The sequence below is a fragment of the Pteropus alecto genome, unplaced genomic scaffold, assembly GCF_000325575.1.
Source record: "Pteropus alecto unplaced genomic scaffold, ASM32557v1 scaffold103, whole genome shotgun sequence".
NCBI classification, from domain to species: Eukaryota; Metazoa; Chordata; class Mammalia; order Chiroptera; family Pteropodidae; genus Pteropus; species Pteropus alecto.
The window spans coordinates 1,530,020-1,547,387 of record NW_006436288.1 but is presented as its reverse complement, the minus strand read 5'-3'; the positions used below and the strand labels follow the sequence as shown (position 1 = coordinate 1,547,387).

Below are 17,368 nucleotides of genomic sequence, written 5' to 3'. Positions count from 1 at the left end.
GAATGCGGCTGAGCCTCTAGAATAGCTATGAGCCAGGATTTGATGCTCTTATTTACCTTGCTCACTGTCACTTGTATATAATTTTTTCTGGCCACTGGCTTCATTCTTCTCTCTCTCCATTGGCCAGTTTTCTCCAGAGGGTACAAAACATGGCTGCCTATAGCCTCTGAATTTTACAAATTATAGCTTATGCTACTGGAATGAGACTGACTTAACATTCATTTTAGTCCCAAGGCCAAAAGTCCCAGGGACTTGATACAACCAATCAGGTGCCCCACCCCTCAATCATCAGCTGTAACTGGATCAAAGGATGGACTGAGGAGTATACTAACATGACAACTCCATGTGACTGGAGTTGAGAACAGAGCACCTCACAAAAGAAGGAGAGACTGAGCTAAGAAAAGAGGGGTGGGGAGTAAGTTAGAGGGGTCAGCCAGAGGATGGTTGTTTCACAGACAAAACAGTAGGCATCCATCCATAATACAGAATTTAAAACGGTAAGTAACTTGTCTAGAGACACGCAATCAAAGCCAGAACTCAAACTAGGACTTTCTGACTTTAAAGTATATACACTTAACTAATATGAAAAATTAGAATTAAGTAGTGGAATGAATGAATGAATGAATACATACACACATACATATGTGCATACACGCATGCATGCATACATTTGTACGCTTATACATAAATACTAGTGAAGACCTTGCCAATCCAGCTCTCAAACCCAGGAAGTCACAATCAGAATGGTCAGACATTATGCACTTTTGCTCTACCCTGACAACTTGTCATTTGAGGATAAAGGTAGAGAATAGTGAGATGATAACCTGATGATAGCAGTGTCAGTGACCAAAGCCTGTGGCCCAGATCCCAAAAGCAGGTGATGACAGCATCCCTCGTGCCCACCCACATCCGTCAGTCAGTCCCTTAGCATCCCTGCTGAAATGTGTTCTGGAGCAAGCCAAATCCTTGAGCATGTTGCACACACATCTACGGCCCTATGATATAGGAGGAAGTTGATTCAGAGGAAGTGGGACTAGCCTTGGTGCTATTTAAATTTAAGAGGTTCCCTGCCTGGGTCCCGCATGTCCCAGAGGGTGGTTCAGGACTCAGTTTTGGTATTCAACAGGAGGAGTATTTTTTGGAAGAAGGTAGATAAGAAAAGAAAGTAGAATTCAGTACTTGAAAGTAGACTCTCGGTACTTGAGCTCCTCTAGGTCCCACAATGGGACTCAGAGGGTTGGTGTCCAAGGATGGAGATATGGGCTTGGAAGGTTTTGAACCCTTGTAGAAGGCATCAGATACTTCAGGAAAACGAGTTGACTCTTTTCAGCCTTTCTGAGCCTGTTTAGCAAACTATTTATGAAATGCTGTGTCCTGCAGGATTTGCCGCCCTTCCTGAAACATCCTTCCTGTCCTTAGGGAGGGGTTTATGGAGAAAGAGCACCTGGCTCAGTGGGACTCTGGGTTCAGGGCCCTTTGTTAATCTAGAAGGGTCACAGCATTTTTATTCTCATGATTTCTGTTTTTGTTTGTACCCGAATGAAAATATCACCCCAAACTGAAAGAATTGCATGGAGTTTACCCTGACACTTTGAAACAAAGTAAGTTAAAAGTGTGAGGTGTTGGAGTTTGTTCAGTATTTCCCCATTGCCACTTTCAAGCAAAAACTGTTTCTGGGAGGAAGTTAGGCACACAGCAATGGCACTGATGTTTTCAATAGCAGGAGTAATAGTAATAAACAGGAGGGGGAGAAGGACGAAAAATAGCACACAGCACATACTTGCATGAAACTAACATGTGCCAGTCACAGAGTGAGGAAATAACTCACCAAAGGTCATATAGCTTGTCAGCACCCTGCCTCCTGCTGCCACCTGCTACCATCCTGTCTGTCTGGCTCCCACATGGACTTCGTTGCCACTTGCCACGAAGCCTTTGGACACAGTCCTCGATCGCAGCTTCTGGGAGGCTGAATTGAGGGTGGGAGGCCACAGGGCTGAAACAGACTCTCGTCTTTCAGATCACAGTAAGGTAAGGAATAAAGAGGTCGGAAATAGTCTCTTGGCAACGTGGCATGGTGAAAGAAACATGGGCTTTTAGAGGCAAACATATCAGGGATAAAATTCTGGCTCCTCAATGAGCCTCAGTTTTTTTCATCTGTATCGTAGGCATAACCTATTTGGAAGTTAGTGGCAATGAAATACCATAATTCTAAGTCATGTGCCTGGCCCGGGGCCTGGCCCATAATAGCTACAATTACTCTAATATATATCATCGCGCCTCTGTTTGTGGTGTTACCCGAAGTGACCACAACTGTTTTCTGGTGCCGAGGGAACCAGCAGCTTCCATTCCCAGCACCAGATCCTACTCCAGCTCGCCGCTTTCCCATCACTTCGCTCTGCAGAGCCGATGTATAGGGAGAAGCAAATGGAGAACAGGGATCACTCAGAGGGTGACGGCCGAAGCAGCAGTGGGATATGCACAGGCCCTAGGGAGCCCCAGGCTCTCTTGGAGAGGCAGGGGTCAGCCACGGATAGAAGCTGAGGCCTGAGATGACAGTCAGTGTCTCAGTGTCACTGGGAGAGTCACACAGGTACCAGGCAAAAACAGCTGGATGGGCCTCCCTTGGGTGTATGTGCCCAGAGCCACCAGTCTCCAGTTTATTAAGTGCCGAAGCAATAAGAGGCCAAGGCAGTCATGGATCAAATTTGAATATGGAAATTATTTTCAACCCATTTTTCAAACGTCACTGAGTATGCAAATGGTTAGGAGAAGAAGCATCAGGCTGTGCCAGTGGCCTCGTTATGTATTCAGTGCAGCAGATTGCACCATTATACTTACAGCAGTCCACATGGAACTGAGTCCATCCAGGGCCACTTCATCATCCAGACGGCTGAAGAGACAGAACGAAGAGAGGCAGTATATGGGGCAGCCTTTACGTCCGGTGGCCTTTTCTTGAAAGAACACTCGAGTGATATCTAGTGGAGGCTTTGTGGAGAGTATTGATGTATTTTCCCTTCCAGTGACATCAGTCAATAATTACTGAGAACACATTTGTTCCAGCCAGTATAAGGAACAAAAAGAGGTAAAATAATGTAGTGCCTGCCCTTGAGTGCTTAAAGATATCCAGAGACAGGATTTGTATATCAAACTATAACATTTTAGTATGATAGCCAAAGGGAGCAGTTGACCCACAAAATTATTACCGAAGATCAAATAGAGATTTTTCTCAGTGACCAGGGACAGAATAATGGAAGCGATGAGGCCTGAGAAGGGCCGAGAAGGACGCAGAGCATTTGAGAAACATGGAAGGGGCTGATGGAGGGGAGGCTGTACGGCACAGAAAGCAAAGCTGCATGTCTGTCACATGCAGTGTAGGAACAGCTCGCTGCAAAAGTTAGAACAAAGAAGAACACTTCGAGAGTGAGGTAGATTTATTTTTTAAGTAGGAAACCAAACATTCTATATAAAAAGACACACTCTACTTCAAAAGAAAGAAAAGTAAAAGTAAGATTTTATGCATAAAAAAATACCAAAAATAGTCAGAAGGCAAATTTCAGAGTGAGAACAATGTTTCAATCAGGTTTGACGGATAACGTGTTACTATCATGCTACACCAGGAGGTCCCTGCCAATAGATAAGGAAGACAAACAACTCGGTAGCAAATGGGTGAGGGATGTGGCTAGAGGGTAAAAGAGGAAGTCTGAATGGCTAACAGATGTGCAAAGGTGCTCTAGCTCACTGCAAGTCAAGGAGATGAAAATGAGAGCCATTCGATACCATTTTTTATCCCTCAGATTGGCAAATGTTTAATAGTGATAAAAGTCTACTGCCAGTAAGAATATGAGCAAGGAGCCCTCTCTTGCTTCACTGGTAGGAATTTCAGGTGCTGTAAACCTTTGGTAAAGTATTCTGGCAACATCAAGAACATTTAAAAACATAAATATCTTTTTATTCTGCTTTTTTATTACTGGGAATTGATGCTTTGGAAGTACCAAGATATGTATTATGTATTTTGGTTAAGTTTTGGGAGCACTGTCCTAATTCTTTATGAATAGACATATGACTAAATAAATAGAGGCACATTCATTATTATGGACTACTATGCAACTATTAAAAGGAGTTAAATCTGCCATCTGTTGAATTGGAAGATGTATAATTAAGTGGGAAAAGCAAGTTGCAGAGACGTGGATATATTATGATCCAATTTTGGAAAAACATATGCGTACGAACACATTTACACATATCCCCTTCATATATATGCAATGTATTTTGTATGAATGTAGAGAATGGATGGCTATACACCACAATCTTCACTTGTACAAGGGGATGGGGCAGGGTGCATGGATACGGAAAAATAAAAATTAAGCAAAATTAAGTACTATCTCACACTCGACTTTTAAAAATCCTCAGAGCTAAGTTATGTAGATTGGGGGAAGAAGAAAAGAGAGTGCCCTTCAGTTCTCAGATTTCTGCTCTGTAAGGAGTCTCAGGTCACCCCACAGGCAGCACCAACGCACAGCCAGCCAGGGTCAGCTGTCTGATGTGACACCTCTTTGGGATAGAATGAGATGCTTATTTGAGCTGCCTCGTAGAGACTCTGCCTGTCCCTTCAGTTTGCCCAGGGAAATTACATGTAGTTTTAAACTTTGCATTTTAAAAGTCAGATAAAGTCTTAATATAAGCAGCAAGAGTTTAACGTTAGACCCAGATGTCATCTCAAGCAAGAAACAAAAATGCTTTGAATTTTGAAAAAAATAACCTTTGACGCCTAAAGAGGCTCTAATGAGTGCTTTTGTTCCAGGATCTTAAAAAATTACTTTCTGTGCAGATGAGAGAGGCAGCTTGGGAAGACTGATGTCCTTTGCTATCTGTGCAAGGACTGCAGCAGCGTTGACAGCAGCCATGCCACGCAGGTCCCCTCTCCCTTCTCCACGACAAGACAGTCACAGAAGGGACAAACTCGAGGATTTTCAGAAGGAACACTCCCTGTGGTCTTTCCTTATGGGTAGCCTTTTCGAGGTGCTAATTGGTGCCAGTTTCGCTGCTAATAATGGAGGAAATCTGTTAGCAGAAAGAAGATTTTGAAGCCTCAAATCACCACAGATTGGTTCTCTAGAACTTTCATAAGGGGAGGCTTATGGAATAATAAGTTGTGGGTCTGTGAGACTGACTTCCTTCTGAGGAGAAATTCCCGGCTGAACAGGTGTTCAGCTTGTACTGAGAGAACCGAACGAGAAACCCTAAAATGACTCTGTGTTTTTCTGAGAAAACTAATCAAGAGATTTTTTTTTTCTCTTGAGAAAGATGATTTCAGTCCTCAAGAGATCTCTTTAAATGTTCGTATGATGGAGAACTGCATTTTTTATAGACAGATGTTGTTGTTAAATGTGCCCGTGGTAATGATGTTTGTTTAGTGTGTATCTCTAAGGAATTCAGAGCACTTTACAGGCGTTTTCTTCATTATTTCTTACAATTTTTCTTTTTTCTGATCATATTTTAATCATGACTATAAATTCTTCATTCAGTTTTTTCATTGGATTTTCTCTGAAAGAAGCTCCCGTTAACTTCATTTCCTACTACTCTCTGCATTTCCAATATTATATACTCAATACCAGTTCAGAAGCCCTAGAAAAACATCCAAGATTGTTCCTTTTAGTGTCTCAGGGGTCTCCTTCTCTATTTCCTATTCTTCATCACTCTTAAAAATTTTCCCATTTATAATGTTTTTACTATACTTTCTCCCCTTTAAAAGAAGAATTACTTGAAACATACCTTATTTGTCTGCATAAATAGTCCCTATTTTACTTGATTTTAGTTGATCGGTTATTTCTAACTGTCTTGCCCCATCAAGAAGTTGAGGTAACTAATTCGAGGTCACTAAACATGTTCTTTAACCTGGTCACGGTGTATTGGCATTGTGAATCTCACATTCGTAGCATTTTTTTTTTCAATTCTTTTTCTCCTTTTAGTCCTCAAGGAATTTGTTAACTTTCTTTCACACTGCCATAATGCTTGAAGAATCGATAAAAAAGAATCATGACCTTATGACAAGCTAGTCTTTTGTGTTAACAAATCAGATATTTCCCTCCCTTTAGGAATTAACCATGAAGAACATCTTTATACTGGGCTGTAATCAGATGGAATGTAGTATAAACTCTGACCTAAATAGATCCTAGGATCACAAGATTATGTGGAGGACCCTTTAGAAATCACTCCCTTATTTTATGGATATGGAAACTGAGGCTCAGAGGGTATTAGAAATTTGTCTAAGATCACAGAAACTCTTAGGGGCTTGTTTAGAATTTAAGAGATAAGACACCTGAAAGTTAAAAAGAAGTAGAAACAGCATGAAATAATGATTTGATTATTGTGGGTAGTGGCGAGCTGGTGAATGTTTAACAACCAGAGGCAGCGGTGGACAGAGGATTTGTAGCGTTGGCCAATTTCACGGTGCCCATGGCCAATTTCAAGCTGCCAACCTGACACCAACGAGATGGGAAGAAATGAGTACAATCCAGTTGGCTCTTTAGAGTAACAGAGTTTGGCTAGACTGATCGGGTCTTTAAGGAAGAGGAGAACCAAGCTAGACCATCTCTCTTCAAATGTCGTACCTTTCGGCTATGAAAGACTGTCTTTGGTCTTTCCATCGAGCAGCTGGAGGAATCTGCAACTTTGCTGTTGCTATTGCCTCTGTGGATAAGGTACTTTTTACCTGATGAGCTGTCACTTACGTTACAAGGCCCAGTTCAAAGGTAAGGGTTTCTGTCAGGTTGTTCCCTGACCCTTCATAAAATGATCACTTCTACTCTGAATCCCAGAGTAGTTCATATATACCTTTAATTAGGGTAATTACCAAAGCCTAACTTGATATTATTGTCAATAGAGAGTATCTTTCCCCACTAGGCTGTCCTTGGAGGACAGGGACCATGTCTTACTCCTTCCTTGCCAGAGAAACCATACCCTGTGGTGAGTAGGAGCCCAGGCTCCAGAGCCAGACTGTGCAGTTTCAAATCTTGGCACTTTACTCACTTAACAAGACCGTGAGCAAGTCATCAAACCCCTCTGTTCTCATCTGTAAAATGAGATATTGAACAATCATCTCCATCTCGCAAGTTTGCTGCGACGATTGAGGTTACTAGATGTGTTCAGTGTCTAGCACATATTAAGCCCTCAATAAATGTTACCCGGCATCATTATCTCTAGCACATAGCCCAGTGCCTGGCACAAGATTGGTGTGCAGTTGTTGCTGGTTGAATTGCATTCAAGTGAAGCAAGGATATGATCCAGCTAGCTTGACAGGAAGTTGGGAAACAGCAAGCTCGAGGGGACTGCATGAACAGATTATTGTTGGGGAAATGAAAATGATACAGCAAATAAAAATCAGTTGATCATAGAATTAGAGGATCAGAACATAGTTTTCCAGCTGTGGTATGATGAACACAAAGCAGAGTGAGGTCATCCATGTCCTCCCCTCGCCCCTTCTGTGCTTGACACTATAAGTCTATAAATATACCATTTGCTATTGCAATAGCTTGTGTAGTCTGCTGTTAATTTAAGTATCTTCAATACTGTACAGTTGCTTTTTGAACATATAAATGCTAGCATTTAATTATAAATACTGTTAAATTTCATTCCATTTGGTTCAATCTATTACGCCAATTAATTCGTATTGCTTCCAACCTTGATTCTGCAATGCAGTGTATCCTCTATCCTGTCTAGCCCTGTATCTGCAGTTCTGTAAGCATGACTTCTGTTTTGTTTTCTGAAACACTATACAGAGTTCCCTGACGTGTCACTAGAGACCTCTTTCAATGTTGGCATGGATTCATTTTTAAAAATCTTGTTTTTTCATTTTGGATACGGATCTTAAACTCCTTTCAAATCTATCAAAGTATACAATAATCTATATTATATTCCATTTCGTCCACAGGGTGTCATGAAAAACTTTGCCAAAATGCTATGTCTGCAGCATTTTTGTTTCACAGGGATAGGAAGTCTAACAGAAAAGAAAATGCAGCCAACTTGTTGAAACCTGTTACTGATAAACCTGTGTTAGCTCCCAATACCAACGACTTCCTTTTCTGACTTGAACAAAAGATTCATGTTTCAAAATAGTGAACTTATTGTATCGAGGTAGATTAGGGTCAATGCACAGACCTTGAACGTCTAGGTGAGAAGTTTGGACATGATCCTGAGGGTGGTGGGAGGTTGTTGAAATCTTTGAATAGGTATCATACGATGAAGTGATGTTTTAGGAAGAGCCACCTGGCAGCAGTGTCCACAATAAACCATAGGAGGAACCTTAAGTGAGGTTTGAAGTTGCCTGAAATAATCTCAGAATGGGCTACTGGACTACCGGGGCTAGGCTACTAGCAATAATGATGAAAGAGAATAAATTTGGATTTAAAAGGAAAATATCCAAAGGGACCATTGGGAGGAAATAATAGTAGTGGGGGGAAAAAATAGGTACTTTAGGAATTCCAACCCTTTTCACATTACTGAACACACAGAAAATACTATCAGTCTGGCCACTGATAAGACTGCTTGGAGATGAAGGTGACCCAATATTGTGTACCCTCAGGGCAGAGTCGCCTCTTCCCCAAGCCTCACATTCATATTTCCACGTGGCTAGGAAGATATGTGAACATTTCTGCTTTAGAAATAAGTTGTCTTAGCAATATGAGGAGAAACAGACTTGTACCAAAATGAAGACCAACAGTACGGAGGAGACTATACATGAAAAGGAAAGCAAGTGTTTGGGTCAGTGTGTAATTCTGAACACAGAAGTGAAATATGGTTTACACAGTTGGAAGAAAACGAGCTAGCATCAGAGTTAATTCCAGGCAAGGTAGCCCAGGACACCAAGCCACTGCCTGGCTTATAGTGGCACAAGAAAACAAGGGTGATGGCTGTGCAGGCCTAATGGGACATAGAAGTAGGCAGCACATACTAGACAGGTTGGAAGGACATACACTTAGGTAGAAGCTAAGTGTAGACAAAAGCAGAAACAAAGGAGGGAGTTTTGATTTTGTGTGACTATGGAAATCTAAGCCTATTAATCTGAGCCTGCTTGAAAATATATTAAGTACTGCCCCTTTTTTGCTTCTTATTGATTTATGTAGTTAATACATTAAGTAGTTTTGCAGTCCTAGTGCCTTACCTGTGCACCTAATTTGCATTGCTGCATAGAGGAAATTATAGACTAGAAAAATTTAAGAGCTTGCAATCCATAATTCCTTGTGATAATTGAAGATGTTTGGTTATAGAAAATCAAAAGGTTTTCCCTCTTCAATAAACTCAATGACAGGATGAGAACAAGAACCCACCAACAAGGTCATGCAGATTCTATGATAAAAACAGGAACGAATGGCTCTTCTAAAAGATAATGGAGCCCACACATTTCTCCTGATGAGTGGCAGCGGGACTGCCGCATGCATGATTCTGGCGGGCACCTGCCTTTCATATTGCAGTAGATGTAACTTTGGGGCACACAGCCTGTGTGGCCATACTTGGCAACTCACAGAGAGACCTATATGATTCATCCTGGGGCTCCACCCAGCTCAGCAGGTGCATATCTGCATTGACTTGTGGCGTTCATCACCAGCCCAAGCACACTCCCTTCTCCAGCCAAGCTGTTTCCGATATTCTTTAATCCTGACTTGTCATTTTTTTCCAATTCAGATCTACCCAGTTCTCCACATGGCTTCCCACTGGACCTCTGTTACAAGCTAAAACACATCCTTTTGGCTCATTTGCTTCAGTCATTCTGTTGACCTTTCCAAAGCTATTTGCTGCTCTCACTATCATGCTCCTTGTTACAGTTAAGTAGAAAAAAACAACAGCCACACAAAGCAGGAAACTGGCATCCTCCCAGCACTTGGTACAAGCTTCAATTTTAGCACTTACCACACAGCACTGTAAACATTTGTTTACCTTTCTGACTCCTTCACTCAGTGTGAGCTCGATGAAAGGCAGAATGATGCTTCTGTGGGCCACAGGGCTTAGCACGGTACTCAGCACATAGTAGGTCCTCTTTTAATGTTTTGTAAGTGGATGAGTAAATGGATTACCTTTCTTAGATTTGGACACAATAGTCTCATTTGGAGCATATGGTTTAAAAAGGATTCTTCTCTCTAGTATGTGCCCACATCTGTTGGCCTTTGGTTAACAGCTTCCTCGGTGATGCTAGGAGAGGCTACTTTGTCTCCGAAAGTGTTTTCTGAGTCTTTTGTTTATCCTTGTGCAGGTGGGGAAGTGGAAAGACAAGTCCCTGCAGATGAAGTACTACGTGTGGCCCCGAATGTGTCCTGAGACGGAAGAACAAGAGGATGACCACCTGAGCATTGTAACGCTGGAAGAGGCCCCGTTTGTCATTGTGGAAAGTGTGGACCCTCTGAGTGGAACCTGCATGAGGAATACAGTCCCCTGCCAAAAACGCATAGTCACTGAGTATGACACCTTCCCCAGTGTCTTTGGGTCGCATGGAATAGTCAGATTTGACCCAGCTGTTAGCACCTGGCTGGCCTGGGACCTGGGGCATAGGATGAATTGGGCACCATGTCATTTTCCATTACTATTGAGCAATAGAATTACTGGCAGCCTTTGTGGACTGTTGTTTGGTTCTGTTCACATCATGATCTGGGATAATTTCTAATTATGCCAACGTTTCCTTGGTCTTGCGTGGTCTCAATGACCAGGACCTCATGTTTATGGAGAGAGATTTAAGTTCACACTGGTGTTGAAATATATTTTTCTTGGGCCAGCATGTTCTGAAATTTTGAGATTTAGAAACATTTTAGAAATAGATAAAATTAATCTGTGCTGTTAGAAGTCGGGATAGTGGTTCTCTTTGATGAAAGCGGGAAGTGCCCAAAAGGGAGAACAAAAGGCCTCTAAGGTGCTGGTAGCTTTTCTGTATCTGAATGTAGGTGCTGGTTAAATGGGTGATTTCAGTATATGAAAATTTACCCAACTGAACCCTTAAGGTATGTGTACACTTTTCTGATGTATATTATACTTCAAAGGAGCATTACAAATTATGAGAAAACCTGGTCTACTGTGATGAGCTAATGAGAGAATTGCAGTTCTGTGGTCTGATTTATTCCCTTACCTGGGTCTGATTAAATTGTGCTGACCCGTGAATGCAGTTAGAGTTTTAAAAGCAAAGGGTAATATTTTGCTTCTTATATAAAGCCTTGCTTTTGTTTTTTGTTTCTTTAACTGGTTAGGAATAAAACAGATGAGGAGCCAGGTTATATCAAAAAATGCTGCAAGGGGTTCTGTATTGACATCCTTAAGAAAATTTCTAAGTCTGTGAAGTTCACCTATGATCTTTACCTGGTTACCAATGGCAAACATGGAAAGAAAATCAATGGAACCTGGAATGGTATGATTGGAGAGGTGAGTGTCAGGAATCAAGGACCATTTCCACTTTTCATTTATTTTGTTTTTCATTTGGTATAAAAAGCACTCGTTTTATAAATTTTAGAAATATAAACTAATAGATAGAATGTACTGTCCCCACTAAGCAAAGAAAACCATTGTAGGGCTGTGAGTGTGTTCCTTTTAGAGGCCCCTCACCTTCCTGAATGTTCCAATTGTAGCATTGCTTCTTTCTGGCCAGGTGGTCATGAAGAGGGCCTACATGGCGGTGGGGTCACTTACCATCAACGAAGAGCGATCCGAGGTGGTCGACTTCTCTGTGCCCTTCATAGAGACTGGCATCAGTGTCATGGTGTCACGCAGCAATGGGACCGTCTCACCTTCTGCCTTCTTAGGTAAGTGATGTGCTTGCAGGTGTGAAGGAAATGGACCTAAGGACAGGTAGATAAAATGAGGAGCAGTGAAGGAGCACATGGCCAGGCTCTTTCAGCCAGGAGGCGGTTTGCTAGGAGCTTAGCTCAGCCAGGGATTTCATTTGGGGGACCTCACAACTGATTATTGTCCAACATGAAAATAGAAGAACATCCCCCCAAAATAAGAAGGCATGATACTTAATAAGAAAACAGTGCTGGACTGGTAATCGGGAGTCCTACTTTAGTCCTATCCCTGCCACTTACTCATCATTAGACTTGAGCCAATTTGCTTTATCCTGGGACTCAGTTTTCTCATCCATAGAAGAAGGCATTTCAACTAGCTGCTCTTTGAAGCTGCTTCCTGCTTAATAATTTATAATTGTGGATATCATTGAGAAACCTATTATTTTAAACTTCTTCAAGAATTGAGCTCAGTACTACCAAAAAAAGTTTTTCTGTTTTCACATGAATTTTCTGAGGCTTTGCCAGATAAAGCTGATCTGATTCTTTCTCCCACCCAGCTCCATCCTTCCCCAAACCATATAGTACTTCCCCACTCTCCAGTATCACTTATGTGTCAAAATGTCAAAAGCCTTAGATATGATCTAAGACTGGGTGAGATAAGACCAAGATTTCAATTAGATGAGGTCTTTTGTGAGCTCATACCCCATATTTTTTGCAGGGGCTGTGAGAGCAAGGAGTTAGAAAATAAAATGTCACCTTGAAAATAGAACACCGAGCTAGGAGACAGGAAATCTGCTTTGGACATAACAAGCTGTAAGCCCTTGGACGAGTCACAGTCTCTCTAAAGGACATCAACTTTTTTTTTTTTTTCATGAAGATATTGGAATAGACAGTGACTAACATTTCTTTAAGCTCTATCAGTCGGTGGGGGGTGGAGGGGAGGCATTATTTAATTAACATACTACAAAATGGTGTTATTGGTTTCATAGAACTTTTTTATAAATTACTCAAGTTTCTCAGCCAACTTTATGACTCACAGTGAAGCAAATTCTGGCCCTGCCAATTGTATATTAAATGTTATTAGATAGTGCACAGGATATGCATTAATCCTCAAAGCAGCTTTTTATACTGTATGTGCTTTTTCGTTTATAAGGATAATTGGAACATTAAGATATAACTACATTCTAATCTTAACCCTGTCAGCATTGCACTAACCTTAACTTCTAAACTGAAAGAGCCAATAATACATTGGTATAGCCCTAAATGACATAGAAATGACAGACAGGGGTGTGTGTGTGTGTGTGTGTGTGTGTGTGTGTGTGTGTGTGTAGAGGAGGAGCAATTAGTTCATTACAGAGGTAAGAAAAGCCAACATTTGTTGAACACCTGCTATATGATGTGCTAGGCATTATTGCACGAACTTTGATTATATTATCTCATTGATGCTATTATTATACCCATTTTATGGCACGGGAACTGAATCTTAGGTTAAGCAATTTTTCCAAGAGTCTCTCAGCTAGTAATGGGCAGATCCAGGATTACAGCCCAGATGGGGCTGCCTGCAGAATCTGTGTTCTAGTATACTTGGGGCATTTCAGAACCCAGCTCCCAAAAAGGAACCCTCATACACTGCTAGTGGGACTGCAAATTGGTACAGCCACTATGGAAAACAGTATGGAGGTTCCTCAAAAAACTAAGAATTGATCTATCATACGATCCAGCAATCCCACTACTGGGTATTTACCCCCAAAGACTTGAAAACCCATATCCAAAAAGATATTTGCACACCGATGTTCATAGCAGCATTATTCATAGTGGCCAGGACATGAAAGCAACTGAAGTATCCTACGATAGATAGATGGCTAAAGAAACTGTGGCACAAATATACAATGGACTATTACTCAGCCATAAGAAGAGATGAAATATTGCCATTTGCAACAACATGGATGGATCTTGAGATAATCATGCTAAGCAAAATAAGCCAGACTGAAAAAGTAGAAAATCACATGATATCACTTATATATGGGATATAAACCTAAAAGCAACAAATGAAGAGGACAAACAGAGACTCAGGGACATGGACTAGTGGTTACCAGAGGGTAGGGGGAAAGGGAGGAGGGGAGAGGTAGACAGGGATAAGGAGTCAAATGTAGGGGAGTAGGGGGAGGGTGAAGTGGGTAAAGGGGATCAAATATACAGTAACTGAAGGAAATTGGACTTTTGGTGGTAATCACACAATAGAATATATAGATATCAAATTATAATGTACACCTGAAAATTATATAATTGTATAACCAATGTTACCCCAATAAACTTAAAAAAAAAAAAAGAACCCAGCTCCCAAATCAGAACCACCATGGTGGTCAGAGACTAAGACTTGATATGATACAATGGGAAGGCACAGATTTTTGCCCTCAATGGACCTCAGTTCATAACCAGGCCTTGCCACTTTCTTAGAAAGTATGAACTTAGAAAGAACCTTGACCTCTAGTACTGAGGTCAAGTACTGAGTCTTAGTTTACTGCTCTGTAAAATAGATATGGCAAGCCCATCATGGAAAGACTATTACAAGGATTATGTAAAATATGTGGGGAAAGTACTTTCTACATTATAAAGACTAATACAAATGTTTTTTATATGTTGTATATAGGAAGTTTCCCTGGACTTAATGAAGGGGGCTGGGGAGAAAGCATAGAGAAAATACTTTTACTCAGTTATTCCCTACTCTTAAACAAAAGTGATTGCAATCAGTTAGAGCCAATGAGAGAGGTGTTCTCTCCACCACTGTATAGAGGCTTTGAGTTGTATCTTCTACTCTAACTTCTCTGGCTGCCATTGAAAGGTTTTGCATCTCAGAGTTGGTATGCACCTTGTCAAAGTCCTTTGGAAACTGATAAAGTGACCAGGCTTTTATAATTCCCTTAGGAGTTCAAGAGTAAGTGGGTTTCAAGTAACAATATATTTTCTAATTTTCAACCATTTTTCCCCTTTTTCAGCTTCATCTCTATTAATGATTTGGACAGTGGAGAAATCAGCATATTAATTCATTTAGTTATGAGTTTACAGTGTGATGTGACAGCTAAAAAGGCCAGAACTATTTTGAGGTACAATTGAGGGAGCATTGTATCATGGGACAGAATAGCCGTTGTCCCTTTTTATAGACCTTCAGAGAGATGGCTTCTGGGATACAGTGTTCAATTTCTGGACACATCTAAGACAGAGAGATTTAGATAAGCTGGAAGGGATTCAGTAAAAATGATTAAATAAATTAAAGAAAGCCTGTGTAGAACGTTCTTGCTCTCCTGCCTGGTCTTGTCCCATCAACCGTGCCACATAGTGATAGGGACTAGCTTATAGTTTTTTGGTTAATTACAGCTGAAACATGTTCTCTTGTCATCCGCTAAATTCCGCTGTTGTAGATACTGATATTCAATGTGGATGGATTTTTGTTAACATTGACTTATATTCTCATCCCTAATGATGACTAATATATATATACATCAAAATAGGTCGAAAAAATAAACCGAGGCTGAAAATTTTAAGAGAAGCGAGGGGAAGAAGCAAAGGAGTTATTCATTGTATGTAATTATTACTGAACTAATTCAAGCTTGAAATAGTTACTAAATCTGTTGAGAATGAATTTGGCTACAAGGCTCAGAAGCATTGGTGAAAGCTTTTCCAGGTCTCCACAGTGTGGTGTGGCCATATAAATGAGAACATAAACCAAGAGCCAGTCCAGTATGATTCATTTACTCCATCGCTAGTACTTCTTCCAGTTACACCATTTACCAAAAGACCCAGATACTGGTCCAATGGCAGAAACTATCTACAATCTCAAAAGTCCGCAGTCAAGAGGCTGTTCTTCTCATGTGTTTGATGGAAAATAAACCTTGACACGTCCATCAGGGGAACGGAGATGCTCAGGCACAGCATCTCACTCCTCCCCAACCCAGGCCGTGGCTGGGTAAAGGAACGTATGCACTTATAGTTTGTTTCCAAAAAAATACAAGTTGCATGAATGAATTTGTGAATTAATCAGAATCTGTTTGTTCTCTGTTTTAATCCTGGGCATTGATTTTTTTTTCTTCCTTCCCCAGAGCCCTTCAGTGCTGACGTCTGGGTTATGATGTTTGTGATGCTGCTCATCGTCTCAGCCGTGGCCGTCTTTGTCTTTGAGTACTTCAGCCCTGTGGGTTACAACAGGTGCCTCGCTGATGGCAGAGGTAAAGCCAGCCACGCTCATTGCATTTCTGCATTTTTCTAATCGTCAGTTTTGCATCTCTGTACTTCTTATTTGCTGTCTGCCTCTTCATTAGTTTATTCATTTTTGCAAATGAACTCTCAGCTTTCTATGTCACAAACTTGGTGACTTGTTGGAAATATCCCATTTAAGATGTTAGCTGGAATCTATATGTCCCCTCCCTGGCTCAAGCCTGACCTCAAACCCAGTTCTACCCCTAGGAAAATGAGAAAGCTGGCAGTAGATACATGTAGGATAACCATGTCAAAGGAAACTATTTCGATAGCCTTAGGCTATGAGCCGTCCATCTGGTCAGATGGACTAACAAGGCAGACAATGCCCATATGTTAATAATAAGGAAAAATAGGCTGCCCTAGGGTATAGCAGGGTGATTGTGGCTGAAAGAATTCTCTACAGCCAAAGGGTCACCACTGAGGTACAACAACTCCAAAGCATGTGTCCTGCTCCAATCCCTCAGCCAGGGAGTATAGGAGTTAGGTATTGAAATACAATGGCCAGGAGGTTAACAATTCTCACCCACAGCTACTATTGGGGGCATCCAGTTTCCTGACTAGGTAGGTCCAGAGATGTGTGTGTGTGTGTGTGTGTGTGTGTGAGAGAGAGAGAGAGAGAGAGAGACAGAGAGAGAGAGGAAGGGGGGAGGAGAGGAGAGGAGAGAGAGGCATTTATGAGACTTCACAAAAAGTTTTTAGATTTCTGAAGGGGGCTATGGGATCCTTATACATAGCTCTTTTAAAACTTCCTGAGAACCCCAGGATTAGAAAATATTACACCTTTTCTGAATCTTCTCCCATTCAGAATGTGAGCTTTATCCTGGAATTATGCCTCCAAGAGGAAAGATTCTTAACCCCAGCTACACATAAGAATTATCTTTGGAGCATTTAAAAAACAAAGGTGCATGGATCTCATTTTCTAACAGATCCAGAATGGGGCTTAGACCATCGCATGTTTCAGAATAGTGGTTTTCCACCTCGGATGTGTATTAGAATACCCACTCCATCCCACATCAAGTCACTAAGACTCTCCGGGGTGCCAGGCAGCAGCATTTTGTAAACGCTGCCCTCATACAACTGCTGATGTCACAGTCCAGGCTGTGAAGCACCACTGTACTGAAGTATTTCCAGGTGCAGACCTACCTTCTTATTTGATGTGCGCATGATGGGTGGACATTTGGATGTCTCCAGAGGATGCTGTAGTCAGGGGTTTTCTGCCTGTGCCAAAGGGTCATCCAAAAGCCATGACCTACCCCCCATCTGGATGGGCATTCGTAACAAGTGAAACATCTGAGAAGCACACGAGTATATATCTATGTTGACCATGTCAAGAGCTAAAGTTAGTGTGCACTCTT

The 17,368-nt window shown here is 41.4% G+C and overlaps 1 protein-coding gene across 1 annotated transcript in view; it reads left to right on the top strand.

Annotated features, from left to right (window-relative positions):
• GRIN2B (glutamate ionotropic receptor NMDA type subunit 2B) overlaps window positions 1–17,368 on the top strand; it is a 387,278-nt gene that overhangs the window by 327,750 nt on the left and 42,160 nt on the right. The window contains exons 5-8 of the mRNA XM_006912640.1: window positions 10,247–10,449; window positions 11,229–11,400; window positions 11,624–11,777; window positions 15,857–15,982. Of these exons, the coding sequence (XP_006912702.1) occupies window positions 10,247–10,449; window positions 11,229–11,400; window positions 11,624–11,777; window positions 15,857–15,982 (655 nt within the window). The remainder of the gene's footprint in view (window positions 1–10,246; window positions 10,450–11,228; window positions 11,401–11,623; window positions 11,778–15,856; window positions 15,983–17,368) is intronic.